The sequence below is a fragment of the Mastigoproctus giganteus genome, chromosome 12 (assembly GCF_048544385.1).
Source record: "Mastigoproctus giganteus isolate SK-2022 chromosome 12, ASM4854438v1, whole genome shotgun sequence".
Taxonomy (NCBI): domain Eukaryota; kingdom Metazoa; phylum Arthropoda; class Arachnida; order Uropygi; family Thelyphonidae; genus Mastigoproctus; species Mastigoproctus giganteus.
In genome coordinates, this window is record NC_143586.1 from 14,956,084 (window position 1) to 14,971,815 (window position 15,732).

At 35.4% G+C, this 15,732-nt stretch overlaps 1 protein-coding gene across 3 annotated transcripts in view; it reads left to right on the forward strand.

The window, feature by feature from the left end:
* The first annotated feature begins 2,761 nt into the window (after positions 1-2,761).
* LOC150076724 (splicing factor U2AF 50 kDa subunit-like) overlaps positions 2,762-15,732 on the forward strand; it is a 221,650-nt gene continuing 208,679 nt past the window's right edge. Inside the window, exons 1-2 of one of the 3 annotated variants that reach the window (XM_090385651.1) lie at positions 2,762-3,043; positions 3,135-3,196. In XM_090385651.1, coding sequence (XP_090241777.1) covers positions 3,175-3,196 — 22 coding nt within the window. In that variant the 5' untranslated portion in view covers positions 2,762-3,043; positions 3,135-3,174. The remainder of the gene's footprint in view (positions 3,044-3,134; positions 3,197-15,732) is intronic. The other 2 variants (XM_090385648.1, XM_090385649.1) reach the window with 2 other exon arrangements.

Here is a 15,732-nt window from a genome sequence, read left to right on the forward strand (position 1 = left end):
ACGATGGACTGAGACAGTATTTAAATTCTATGCAGTGGGACCAACTGATGATGTTACCAACAGCAAATTCAAAATGGGAAGCATTCAAAGAACTTATCTTGGAAGCTACTAGGCTTTACATACCAACTAAGGAATATTGTTCAAGGTTTAGGCCAAAATGGATGTCAGATGAACTAATGAGGCATATGGCAGAGAAGAAAAATGCATGGGATATATACAAATTAACACATGACACAGAAGCCTATGATAGATACAAGTTGATATGCAACCAAGTTACAAAGGAGGTTAGGCAAGCGAAGGCAGATTAAGAGAAATCCTTGGCAAGGGATGCAAAGAAAAACAGCAAAGAGTTCTTTACTTATGTAAACTCTAGAAGGAAGGGGATGAATCAGATTGGTCCACTTGATATCAATGGGTCAACTGTTGATGACCCTGCTCAGGTAGCTAACAAACTAAATGAATATTTTGCATCGACATTCACACATGAGGAGTTATTCAGCGAGGGGAATGCCAGAGGTGTATTCAACTCTAGCAGTAAGCTACAGAATCTTGAAATAACTGGGAGTAAAGTGGAGGAGAAACTGTTGAAGATAAAAACAAGAAAGGCACCCGGGGTGGATGGGATCTATCCAGTTATATTAAAGGAGGCAGCAAAGGAAGTAAGCAAACCCTTAGCCATAATTATGGCAGCTTCCTTGGACTCAGGGGAGGTACCCATAGACTGGAAATGTGCAAATGTGACCCCAATTCACAAAGGAGGATCAAAAGCTGACACAAGTAATTAAAGACCTGTGAGCTTAACTTCTGTTCCAGGAAAATTAATGGAAGCACTGGTTAAAGAAGCACTGCAGGATCATTTAGACAAGACTTCAGTTATAGCTCAGACACAGCATGGTTTTGTTAACGGGAGGTCTTGCCTGAATAACTTGATTGGATACTATGATGCAGTCACAAAAGAACTGGATGCAGGGAATAACTTTGATATTATATACTTGGATCTTAGAAAGGCTTTTGATACTGTTGCACATGGAAGACTGCTACACAAATTGGGGCAGTGTGACATTGGAGGCAAATTGCTGCTATGGATAAAGGAGTGGTTGAGGGAGAGAAGACAGAGAGTGGTAATCAATGGACACTGCTCATCGTGGACTGATGTCATTAGTGGAGTCCCTCAGGGCTCAGTGTTGGGTCCATTATTGTTTTCTGTATTTATAAATGATATTGATGATGGTATATCGGGCTTAATGTCCAAGTTTGCAGACGATACAAAGGTTGGCTGGGTTGTCAAGGACACTACTGACACTATGCTGCTGCAACAGGATCTGGAAAGGTTGAGCAGATGGGCTGAGAGGTGGCAAATGAAGTTTAACATTGACAAATGTAAAGTAGTACACATGGGAAAACAGCAACCACAGAGCAACGTATCAACTCTGTGGTACTACACTGATAGTGGTAGAGAATGAAAGGGACTTGGGGGTGGTTGTGCAGGCAGATATGAAGTTCTCTGAGCAGTGCAGACGGGCTGCAAGAGTAGCTCATGGAGTATTGTCAATGATATACAGGAATATTTCCAGCAGGTATAAGGAGGTGATTATTCCATTGTATAAGGCTATGGTCAGGCCACACCTAGAGTACTGTATACAGGTCTGGAGGCCTCATTTCAAGAAGGATGTAGAGCTGCTGGAACGAGTACAGAGAAGGGCAACAAGATTAGTGAATGGAACAAAGGGGTGCTCTTACGAAGAAAGGCTTAAGTTTTGCAAATTACAGTGTCTGGAGACTAGGCACCAGCGAGGTGATCTGATAGAGGTGTATAAAGCCTTGAATGGATTAAGCATGCTCAATGCTGATGGGATTCTTCCTCTAGCTCAGAAAAATCACCTGAGAGGGCATAAATTCAAATTGAGGAAAGACAGATGTAGGATATACGGGCGGAAATTTGCCTTTAGCCAGCGGGTGGTTGGTTGGTGGAAGAGACTTCCATCCCTTGTGGTGGAGGTTGATAGCCTTAAGAAGTTTAAGGCTCAGCTGGACAGGTATTTTGAACGAACAGAGGGGTGAAGTGGAAGTGGGTTTTTTTTTTTTTTTTTTTGGCTGATGCTGGATAAGCTTGCTTTCTTGCATCAAATGCCTCTACTAATGCTAATGCTAATGCTAATGCTAACTTTTCGAGCAAATTGATAGGTGAAGTGGGAATATATATATATATATTTTTTGGCTGATTCTGAACAAGCTGCCCTCGTGTGTAGCACACTTGGTAGGATCGCCGTGCTCCGTACAGCGAGTGGAAAAGACCTGAGTTCGAATCCCATTGTTGAGTGGAGGAATTTTTGTTGGCCTTTTACATAAGGTAGCCGAGTTAGTCGGTCTCAGGCGTATGGATTTTTCTCCCGCAATTTCGTGTTTCATCCAGTAAACATAAAATCGACCTCAGAACAAACACAATTTACCGACAATATTTACGAAGCAACACTGCCTTAGTTACCTATGCTTCTAAAATATAATAGCAATAAAAACAGCTGTATAAGTTTGCTTTTGTGCATCATATGCCTGTACTAATGCTAATTACAGTGTGGTTAATTAATTACAATTAGTGTACCTTATTATAATTTCACTTGCTCCTAATTTTAAATATTCAGTTTGCCTATATCAATTTTAAAATATTTTGTGCGTGTGTTTGAATATATACATTCAGATCATTTTGTCAATCTGTAATTATAAATACGTGTTTTAGTAATATATAAGCGGCGCCTTAGATTACGAAAGCCATTTTGCTTGTGTAGAAGTAACATTTGATTGTAAGGAATATACGTGTTATGTGTATAAGTATATATTGGTTGAATTAAGCCAAAAAAAAATTATTGTGTCTTTTTGTTATATTAATAGTGGGTGTTAAATATTAATTACTCTTTTGGTGATATAGTTATTGAAGTGCATTATATGTACGATATATATCTTGAAGCCTTCGGCCTCAGCAAAAGTTGGTATCGTAATTAGTTCGTTATTTCGCTGATGTGAAAATCGTCAAATAAATCAAGAAAAGGTAAACGAAATTCGTTTAATTCAAAGTAAGTCAGTTGTTTTATAATTTGTAATAATTGATTTGTCTCAATATATTTCCCTCATTCTTGCAGTTGTGGCAAATACCAGTGAAGTGTAATTGCGAGATCAATCATGGGCGAAGAAAGAGACAAAGGTATCGTATTATTTTATTATCTTGGCACTGAAGTGTAATTGTTCGTGATTTACAATATAGCATAAGCATTATAGTGTAATCTTAATGATATGCATTCTGGTTTCTTTTCTGTATTGTAATATAGAGAAAGAAATAAGAATATGTACCATTTGCATATCCAATCATGTCCAGAATTGCCAAGTTTGGTGTTTATATGGATGATATTAACACGACGAATTCCATAAAAGTGGCATCTATCGTGTAAAAAACCAATAAATAATACTAAAAAATTAAACATTTTGAAGTGTGTATTTATGCATCCTTGAGCGTTATCAACCATTCATTTTTTTTTAATAGTGATTGACAAATGAGCATATTTCTCATATAGAAGAAAAAGCCGTTAAGAAATATATGCAATAAATGAAATAATTGCATAATGTGATAAGGCTAATATTATAAAAAGCTGGTGTGAAGGAAACATTTCTAAATATGTTGAAATATATCATTCATTACTTGTTAAAATTGTCTCGTGTAGTATTTTATACAAGTAATCAAATACTTGTGTTTGACTAATGTTATTAGTGGAGTCCCACAGGGTTCGGTGTTGGGTCCACTGTTGTTTTGTATATTTATCAGTGATATTGATGAAGGTATATCAGGCTTAGTGTCGAAGTTTGCAGATGATACAAAGGTTGGCAGGGTTATTAATGGCAGTGTGCTACTGCAACAGGATGTAGATAATTTGGGCAGCTGGGCTAAGAAGTGGCAACTGAAGTTTAACCTTGACAAATGCAAAGTACTGCATATGGGTAGAAGTAACCCCAGAGAAACGTACCAACTGTGTGGTACTACACTTAAGGTGGTAGAAAATGAAAAAGACCTGGGAGTAATTGTGCAGTCAGATATGAAGTTTTCTGAGCAATGCAGACAGGCTGCCAGGGCAGGTCATGGGGTTTTGTCAATGATATATAGGAATTTTGCTAGCAGGGAAAAGGAGGTGATTGTCCCTTTGTATAAGGCAATGGTCAGGCCACACCTTGAGTACTGCGTACAGGTCTGGCAAATCTACATCCTTCCTCATTTTAGGAAGGATGTAGATTTGCTTGAGTGTGTACAGAGATGGGCAACAAGATTGGTGAGGGGAATGAAGGGATCCTCTTACCAAGAGATGCTTAAGTTCTGCAAATTGCAGTTGCTGGAGACTAGGCAGCTGTGCGGTGATTTGATTGAGGTTTATAAGGCCTTGGGTTGAGCACGCTGAATTCTGATGGGATCCTTCCACTTGTTCAGATTACGAACCTAAGGGGTCATAAAATCAAATTAAGAAAAGACAGATGTAGAATAGATGTGCGGAAATTTGCCTTTAGCCAGCGGGTGGTTAACTGCTGGAACAAACTTCCATCTGTCATTGTGGAAGTTGATAGGTTGAATAAATTTAAGGAGGAACTGGACAGGCATATTGAGGGAATAGTGTTTTTTTTTTTTTTTTTTTTTGGCTGATGCTGCATAAACTCATACACTTGCTTTCTTGCACCACATGCTACTACTACTACTAATAATATGGAGTTGTGTGTGTATAAACTGTACGAGGAATCAAACTTATCACTTGTAGAAATTGCTCACTTTTTTTTTAGCCATAAACAAAATATTTGCATCATGTAATGAGAATAATATCGTAAACAGCTGTTGTGAAAGAAACATTCCTAAATATGTTGAAGTATATTATTCATTACTTGTTAAAATAGTCTTCTGTGGTGTTTTATACAAGGAATGAAATATCTATATGTAGCTGTGTGTGTATCTGTAAACTGTACTGGGGAATCAAACTTATCACTCTTAGAAATTGCTCACTTTATTATCAGATCCCACAGCCTTTAAACCAGTCATACTTTGTCTTCTAATAAACTACGTAATTTCTACACCGTAGTGTGACCAAGTCTTTAATATTTGTTTCCTGCACACACACACGGTGGTATTTAAGCTTGCATACGTTGAAAAAAATTGTGTTCTTGAATATCATTTATTACATAAGCAGTATATTAGAAATGTGCGTAAGCAGTACATTTCTTAGACTAACAGTTCGTTGATTAGAATGGGTGGAATTGCAGTGTGAATGCATCACAGAATAGCGAGTATCTTGACTAAAATTTCACTCTGCTATATTTATTTGTTCAAGTAAAAGTTGCCAGGAAAGTTTTTAAGTGATTTTAATAGTGTTACTAATTTTTCCTCAATGGTATATAGATGCTTACTTTTATGTTGGATGCCATTTTTATTTAAGCTTGTAGTTTTTTTTTTTTTTTTTTCCATTAAATCAGACATCACCATTAAGATTTATAATTTATTCTTGTTACTTGATATTCCTTGGACTGTATATATTATTTTATTTGTCCTTTAATTATCTTCCTCCTTCTGCATGCCTTATTTCTGCAAATTCTCTGGTTATTGGAATTGCCTGTTTGCGGTTGAAAAATTACAAAAAAACTACAGTTAGTATGGTGAGCCAGATTTCAGTCTCTTATGTGTCAGCTAAATCTCTTGTAATTCATAGTAAATCAAAAGAAGAACAGAAAATACTGCATCATCCTTTAGAGAAAATTGGTGAGGAAACACTGGTGGACTTTATTCTGGATACTTTTAGAAAATATAGTAAATTTCCGATAACAGTGTTTACTGCTTTAGTTTTGAATTCAAAGATGCTTATTGTATTTGAAAAAAAATGTTGTATTAATTTCAGTTTAATAAATATCTTTTTTTTCAAATAATTAAAAAAAAAAACATGCCTGGAATGTCAAATACATTTGTTAAAAAATAAATGTGGACTAATATAAAATCTTCAATGGCAGTAATTACCTTTATGTACAGGACATTTCAATTAAAAGGCATATATCATGCCTTTTAATTGAAATGAGGTAGTTTGTAGTTTGGACCTTTTTTGGGTTGAAATTTTTGAATTTGTTGTTAAAATTGGACTAAGTGTTTAGATTTTATGATTTCTAAATTAAAATTTTGCCTGACAACTGCTTTTTTTTTTCCAACGGGAAAGTGTTCCTTGTCTCTGTTTCATCTATAAACATTATTGGAGTACTTCTGAAATGAATGTACACCAATTTTATTAAAAATATAAAAACACAGTGCTGTATATGTTGTTTGCTCTTCAGTATATGCGAATTTAGCAGTTTGTATAGCATTTTTCACACTGTGACAGTTGTGTTATTATTTTTTTCATAGATCATAAACCATTTCATTTAAAATGGTTAATGCTCTTTACAGAGGTATACACCGATGATGTTTTTAGACTAAACCAAGGATAAGGAAGAGCGTTCCAATTTAGAAAAAAGCACTTAATTGGGCAAAATTTTAATTTAGATATAGTAAAATCTAAATGGTAATGCAGAGTCCAAATTTTTTTTTTTTTTTTTTTATGAAAACCCTGAACATGAAAGGTATAGGAACTTGTAGTATTTAGTACTGTGCATGGGTTGAAAGCTGAGAAGATGAAAGGAGAAAAATGTTCACATTAGACTTGGATTTCTATAGATTGTAATTTTCAGAAAATACGTGTGAAGGGAGATTGTTCCAAAAAAACAGAAGGAATAAAGAAAAGTTGGAAAGGAAGAAGTAGAAAAGTTGGTTCTATGAGTTAAGTTGGAAAGTAAAAGGTTGCTGACTGGTTGTGGCATGTGTTTGGACTGGTTTGGAAGGGGGGGGGGGATTATAAAACCAACTCGGAAGAACAGTGTCCATGGAGGTATCTATAGAAAAGTCATGTAGCAGAAACAGAATGTCTATGAGACAGAGTAGAGAGACTCTGTAAGAGAAGTCATTAATTGACCTAACTGCCCTCTTTTGAATGGAGTCTAGAAGCCTGACAGAGGTTATGGGGCATTGCCCCAGATGGGGGAACAATATTCCATGGTAGGGAGATTTGAGATATGTACAGAGTGAGTAGCTGTTCAGAAGAAAATTAACACCAAGAGCAAAAGAGAAAACCCCAGTTTTTTAAATACAGAGGATGCACTGTTTGTGATATGCTTATGTCAAGAGAGGTCAGGAGTCAAGGTAATCCCTATAATAGAGATACGTGATCTTGTCTAGAAATCTGAGTGTCGTCAAAGATAAGCATAGCAGAAGAATCCTTTTAACAAGATATATGACTGGACTGAGTTTTAGGAGTAAAATTAACGAAGTTATCCTTGCCCCATTGGTGAATTACCTGGCGATCAGCATTTAAGGAAATGATAGTGGATATTCAAGAAGTTGAAGTTGTTTGTGCAGGGCAAGGTTTCTCAGACTGGGAGTTGGAAGGCTATGTGCTATCATCAGCAAACCTATGAATTGGATTTCCAGTCAATGGAAGAAGGTCATTAATGTACAAGAGGAAGAGTGGGCGAAAGAACTGAATCTCGGAGAACACCAGCATTAGTGGAGAAGTTAGAAGACAGAGAGCTGTCTCTCATCACCCACAGTGAGCAGTTAAGGTAAAACTGGATACGAATTACAGAAAACAGTTGGCAATCCATAAGTTGGAAGGTGATTTAGAAGACCTTTATGTCAAATACAATTAAAAGCCTTTGAAATGTCAAGAGCAATTGCTTGAGTTTCACCAAACTTTTGCATTGAATTTGCCTATAGGTGGGTGACATAAACTGGTATGTCACCAGTGGTTGACACTGGAATCCATATTGGCGATCATTGATCAAATGGAAGGTTTCAATACAGTTTAGCAGTTGGCAGTTAATGGATTTCTTATATTATTTCAGAAAGAGTAGAAGTAAGAGCGATGGGAAGGATTTGTCACTCTTTTTGGGAACTAGTTGGACATGAGCAAATTTCCAAGCAGAAGGAAAAACACCAGTAGAATAAGAAAGAATAAATAGGTGACACAGTTTAGGAGTAAGCTCAGGAGTGCAGGTTTTGAGAACATCTTTTGAGGTTTCTAGGCATCCATATTCAAAATTCCCCTGATAACATTTAACAGAAAACCACAGGAGGCATTAAGTGGAGTGTACTGGAAATGGTATGAGGCAGTTTCCAGAGATATTCAATACAGGAATTAGAAGAAACATAGGATGCAGGCAGATCAGCTTTATCTTTAGCTGAACTGGCAATAGACCCATCAGGTTTTAACAGAGGTGGGCAAAAGTTGCGACCAGTAGCTTTGGCAAGAGACTAAGAAGCAAGTTTTGTACTCTTGTCTTGTTTAAAATCTAGTTTGGACTGATTAATTACTGCTTTGCAGTTGTTGTGAGTTTTAGTGTAGGCAGAAAATGATCCTGAAGATTTGGATGCAAATTAGTTGTGATATGCAATATTCTTATCTTGAACAGCCTTTAGTACATTTATTGGTAAAATGAATTCCTTTAAATCTTGTCCTTTATCTAAACCAAGGTTTAGATAAAGGACAAGATTTAAAGGAATTCATTCACACAAGAATAATTTTAGCTACACAACCTGAGCAAACACTGATATCACGAGATTTAAAACAGTAATCCAAACAACAAAAAGAATAGAAATCTTGCAAGTCATTCCATTTTGGCATTTTTGTAATGTCAAAAAGTACGAGGCTGAGAATGGTCTCAAGAGAAAGGCTCCATTGGAGAAGAGCCATCACCAAATTGTGATCTGAGGTGGTCCTCTGGACAACCTTTCCAAGTTCACAACGTTCAACAACAACCCTTACAAGTGCATAGTCCGAGGCATGGGTTACCAATTAGTTTTCATCACAGTCCATATTAGAAAAAAAATCTTATGTTCTGTATGGTTGAAATTAAATTAAAATTAATAAATCGTCTAATAAATATTAGGTGATATTTGTATTTATGTAATTACTATAGATGCAATGTTAAAATTTATGTACATATTAATGAGAGAAGTGACTTCTTTTTTTTTTTATTCTAAAACAATTTCTAAAATCTGAACAAATTTTGTACTTGATATTTGAAACAAATTTCACAGATGGTCATTTATTAGCCGACATTGAAACTTGTTCTTAATATGGTTCATTTTTGAAAATGTTGATTCACTTATATACAGTAGAATCTTGTTAATACAAAGTTAAAGGGACCTAAATTTTTGCATTTTGTAATAAAGAGGTTTGTAGTAACAAGTATCAAAAGTGTCAAAATTTGACATTTAATATTATTATTATTTTTTTATTTATTTTTTTTTTTGGCACATACTATATATCTAAGAATAATGATTAATAATAATATCAAAAATAAATTAATTAATAAAATAAAATAGTAAAAACAAAAGCCTTGTCTAACAATACAGTAGGATTAACACTCTTTTTAAAGATTTTATTTTATTTATGAGATAAACTAAGAGAAAAGCAATTAACAGATGAAAATATTGTACAGTATATATTTTGTTCTATACAGTATTTTAGTAACACAGTAAAAGAATTAATCTTAATATAAAAGGAGACATACAGTCCATTAACTTTTTGATAAATTCAATCTAATTTAAAGAAAGAATCCAATGTTGTTTGCGCAGTTTTTGTCCTGTATGCATTTTTAACTATAGCACAGACATTATAAAATGCAATAGTTGTTTCTTTATCAACGTTACTGCAGGCCAACACATTGTCTATTATGCCCAATGCATTTTGGTCATCCTTTTTAGATGGTAGTAGTATGTGTGTTTGCACACTTTTTCACTTCTTTCACTGTCTCTGGTAACAAAAACATCATTTTGCTAGGTGCGTAGCAGCTCTTCTGGCATTGTGTTGCTGTAGAATACATGTACCTTCACAAACTCTTCAAATTTGCCAACAAAATCCATAGCTCTTTCAAATTCTCCATTCCTCAATGTTGCTATCACATTCATCTGCTGGACCATGTTTTTTGGTGATATTCTCTCCAAAACCACTCTTTCTGAAGCAGTTGATTATTACACTTGATGCAATACTGTCTCAAGCAATAAAAAGATTATGGATAGCATCCAAGACATTCCAATTTAGCTGCAAATTGTTCCCTGCCTCCCTCCTATGTTGAGGATCAAGTACCTTATCAGGCAGGCTCTATATGCTCCCTTGTGGTTATAAATAATGCCTTGATCCGGTGGCTGATGCATAAAACTAGTGGTAAAAAAAAAGGTAAACTGCAGCCATTATCACCCACTGCAGGATGGAAGTCTCCTCACCAATTCATGTTGAGGGAAATGGACCATAATCTACCATGCTGGTCCAGTGTGGGTTGGCAGGTCCGACCACATTTAGCAATCAGGAGCTTGATCCCCAGAGTAACAAGTTTATGAAGCTTAAAAAAAAAAAAGAATGAAGAGAAGAGTCTGAAATTTTATTTGTTTTTTATATGATTGAAGTAAAGGGGAAACATTTCATCATAATAACGTAAAAAACCACACAATTCCAGCTATCGGGTATTTTCGCAAATGCAATAAAATCGAGTTTACTACCTATTTATAATTGCTTGCAATAACAGAAAAGCCCAATAAACTGGAAAGTGCAAATTGTTTTATGGTCATGACCTCCAGAAATGTGCTTTAGAAAAATGTCACAAAGGCATTTAAAATTGATTCTTATAATGGAACATGTGATAACGATGAAAGTGTAGTGCATTGGTAACTAATACAATTTACAAACCTTTTATATGGCGCCCGTGACCTTAAAAATGACATTTTGGAGAGATAAATAGTTTAGTTATACAGCGAAAATTTTAACTTTTGAGATCTTGAAACGAATTACCAAAAAAACAATGTGTTATTGGGTTCACATTACGATATTTTAACAATACTATGGTGTTGCTGGAACGGATTAATATCGTAAAGCGGGGTACACTGTATTGTATAGCTATACACGTGGTTCGGAATGCGGTATTTGTGAATGTTTAACATTCATTTTTTGCAATTAATGTTCATATTTTCGGTTTTTGTTGATATTTGATGCTTGGGGAAAAAAATTCGTAAAGTGAGAACTACCTGTAGTTGTTTCTTTATCAACGTTACTGCGAGACAACACATTCTCTATTATGTTCAATGCATTTTGGGCATCTTTTTTAGATGGCAGTGTGTGTGTGTGTGTGTGTGTGTGTGTGTGTGTGTGTGTGTGTGTGTGTGTGTGTGTGTGTGTGTGTGTGTGTGTGTGTGTGTGCTTCACTTTTGCTGTCGCTGGTAACAAAAACATCATGCTTAGCAGCTTTTCTAGCATTGGCATTGCAGTGGTAGCAACTTCATTATCTACCTTCTCAAACTCTTCAAATTTGCCAACAAAATCCATATGCTCCTTCAAATTCCTCCATTCCTCAATTTTGGAAAAACATGGTCCTCTGGACCATGTTTTTTGATGATATTCTCTCCAAAGCCACTCTTTCTGAAGCAGTTGATTATTACACTTGAGGCAATATTGTTCCAAGCAATAACAAGATTATGGATAGCATCCAAGACATTCCAATTTGGCTGCAAATTGTTCCCTCCTATTTTGTGGATCAAGTACCTTATCAGATGGGCTCTGTATACTCTCTTGAGATTATAAATAATGCCTTGATCTAGTGGTTGTAATAAACTGGTGGTATTGGAGGGGTAAAAATAACAGCCGTATATTTGTAAAACTTAAGTGTCTCAGCAGACTATATAACAATCTAGAATTGTCAAAATGTTCCTTTTTTTCTGAAGCCATTCTTCTGTCCACTTTTGATAACCAAGACTGAACTTTTGACTGTAAGCCAAGTACTTCTGTTGGCCTCATAATCACATGGAAGTTGGTTAACTGCTTTAAAACATCTTGGCTTGGAAAACTTACCAGTCACAAGTCAGTGTATGTACTGCCATCTGATTTGCAGCATAACAGAACAGCGAGTCTTTGTTTACTAAATTCCCACCACGATAAGACTCTCCTTGAACAGCAAATGTTTTGTTTGGCAGCAAATTATAAAATAAACGTGTCTCATCAAGATTAAAAATATCCTTTGCCTCATGTTTTTCAAGAATGGACCATACAGAACACAACCAGTCTGTAGCCTTTTCTTTGTCAACTAATGCAGACTCACCACAAACATTTTGCGAAACCAGGTTATTCCTGTCTTTACATCTTTGGAGTCAGCCACTGCTGCATTTGAAGTCCCTAATTCCATGTTGCTGAGCTAGATAATATGCCTTTTCTTGCAAAATCGGACCTGATATTGGCAAATTAAATGCAAGCATTTGTTGGTACCACTCAAAGTTTTGTTTCAAGCTCCTCGTGTTTTGCACTATGAATTCATTTCCTGCTTTTCATCACTGCTCCAGTGTCACGTGCTTTTTCAAGTCTTTTTCGGTTTTTCAGTATTATAGATAAAGTAGGTAAAGGGATGTTGTATTCCTTTGCAATGTTCGTTTTACTTCTTTTCAGCTAACAGCCTCTTGTATAATTTTTAGTTTAATTTCCAGGCTTAATTCCGTTCATTTACATTTTGTTGCCATAACACTGCTAGATAAGATTTAATATAAACAAATTTTAAATTAATTTAAAGACACACGTTCCGAAAAAGACATTAGCTCAGATAAAATGGCACAAAAAATAGATTGCTGTATGTGGTAGCAAAAGGCTCTCCGAACTGGGGTAACAATTGCAACTGACCTTACTCCTGTGGATAGCGAGGGAGTGCATGTAAACAACTTAGAGAAACTTTTTATTCTTTTGTTAATTTAACAACTCGTCCTTCAGAAAAATGTTTTTCAGAATGAACTTGACGTTGTAGCGAACATAAATTCCTTTTGTTTACACAAAAGGAATTTCTAACAAGTCAGTGCCATCCTTCGGGAAGTAGGGAGAAAGGTGGCTGGGGGGCAATAATCGGATCGCTCTGCGAAGATTTTTAAACGTACAAAATGACAATATTTATTTCTCACGGGACAAAAAAGAACTTTGTATTACATATTAACCAAATTTTGTAATAAATGAATGTATTTACATAGGAAAGCCTATCCTTTCGCAGGGGAATGGTATGTACTTCATATAAACTGAGTTTGTATTAATATGATTTTACTGTATATTGATCCAAACATTGTACATAATCAAGTACACCGTTTCCTTATTTCAGGATACTTTACGTGTGCACATATTTTCTCAAAAACTGTTGCAAATCACTCATTCATTTTTAAACCAAAATCTTAAAAATCGACCATTTTTAATTGCAGTGCAGCTTTATTACTTTTGAAACCATTTTGCTGCCTCATTATTCCATTCTCCATTTGGTTCAAGTGAAAATGGACATACGAGGAGTTGTATTAATTTTCATATTTTTTTAAAATCAGCAAAACTCTTATCGAATTTTATGTTTTAGTTTTTCTAGAAAATTATTGTATTTGCTTTTATCTAATTGTATATTAAGGTCTTCCATCAATACTTCTTTCATACACGGAAAGTGCAGCACCTCATCATTTAAATCAGAGGAAAATATGTTGAGTTTCTTACAAAATGATTGTACAACTGATAGCAACTCAGAAATAATAGAAAAATTTGCTAAAAAGAATTTCATTAAACAGAGTTCTGACTATTTAAATTAATGATTTAGGTTCATTTACCTTGCGGTCCACTGATTGGTGACCCCCGATCTGAGGTGTCCTGGACACCTCACACTGTGTACTTGGAAGGGTTGTTCATAGAAAAAGATTGAGTGTTGGGTATGTGTGATTAATATTGTCTGTATTCTGGTTAGTAAGCTTGGCATATTATAGCCTTAGTAGCTAATGTGCCAATAAAACCAAAACCAAACCAAACCAAAATCTGGTTAGTAAATGAATGTGTGTGGGTGATTAGTAATTGCAAAATTCTTAACCAGCTGGGTCCATGTGACTAGAAAATAGAAGTCAGCTGGAAGTCAAAAAAAGAAAGGAAGTCAGAGTTCTAAGTGATTAGTGGAGTTGGGAGAATGATAGAAACAACAGACAGAAAAATTCGACCACTATTAACCAAACTCTGCAGTAAGGCTAAAATGATGAAACTAAAGAATTAATTATCTTTAAAAGTAGAGTTCAAATTTTTTTTTTTATAATTGTTTTGCTGTATACTCCTAATGTTGTAAAGCTACATTAAAATTTAATTTTAATGTAAATTTACAACAGATTTCTAATATCATACTTGGCATTTTGTTCAGTTAAGTGATCTATCTCTGTACTGCCAGAATTCAATGAACTATTAATACTTTTGAATATAATTTTGAATTCTGGATGAAAAATACTAAATATTTTATATTTTTCTCATGTATTTTTAAATATATACTAAGTCCTATTTCTGCTGGCTCAAAGGGAAATTAAATTGATTAACTATTGTGTTAACTGTATTAACTGTTTGCCAATTGTTTAGGTTATTTTTTTTTTTTTTTTTTATATACAGTGGATTCCGGTTATTTGGGGTACATTGGAACTAGTGCACTTTGGCCTGATTAAGTGGCTGCCCCAGTTATGCAAAATTTCATGTAAATAGTTAAAAATACAGTGGACCCCTACTGTACTATCAAATCACGCTACTATGGATTCTCCATAATAAAATACCTTTCACTATATGGTAGCTCTGGTCATTGTGATCATGTTTGTGAAGTGAATTTTAATTCTGTTAAACGGCAATTCTAATAAGCAAAAATAGAAGGGATATTATCCACAGGCTATACAATAAAGATATATTAAGCACAAATTTATACTTTATTACCTTACCGTATTTATCATATATTTATCAATGATATTGATGAAGGTATATCAGGCTTAGTGTCGAAGTTTGCAGATGATACAAAGGTTGGCAGGGTTGTTAATGACAGTAATGGCAGTGTGCTACTGCAACAGATTCTAGGATGGGATAATTTGGGCAGATGGGCTAAGAAGTGGCAACTGAAGTTAAACCTTGACAAATGCAAAGTACTGCATATGGGTAGAAGTAACCCCCAGAGAAACGTACCAACTCTGGTACTACACTTAAGGTGGTTGAAAATGAAAAAGACCTGGTAGTAATTGTGCAGTCAGATATGAAGTTTTCTGAGCAAATGATATATAGGAATTTTGCTAGCAGGGAAAAGGAGGTGATTGTCCCTCTGTATAAGGCAATGGTCAGGCCACGCCTTGAGTACTGCGTACAGGTCTGGCAAATCTACATCCTTCCTCATTTTAGGAAGGATGTAGATTTGCTTGAGTGTGTACAGAGAAGGGCAACAAGATTGGTGAGGAAAATGAAGGGATCCTCTTACCAAGAGAGGCTTGTCTGCAGTGGCTGGAGACGAGGTGATCTGATCGAGGTGTATAAGGCCTTGAAATGGGTTGAGCATGCTGAATTCTGATGGGATCCTTCCACTTGTTCAGATTACGAACCTAAGGGGGCATAAATTTAAATTAAGAAAAGACAGATATAGAATAGATGTGTGGAAATTTGCCTTTAGCCAGCGGGTGGTTAATTGCTGTCAAAACTTGCATGGAACAAACTTCCATCTGTCGTTGTGGAAGTTGATAGGTTAAATAAATTTAAGGAGGAACTGGACAGGCATTTGGAGGGAATGGTGTGATTTTTTTTTTTTTTTTTGGCTGATGCTGCATAAGCTTTCTTGCATCACATGCCACTACTACTACTACCA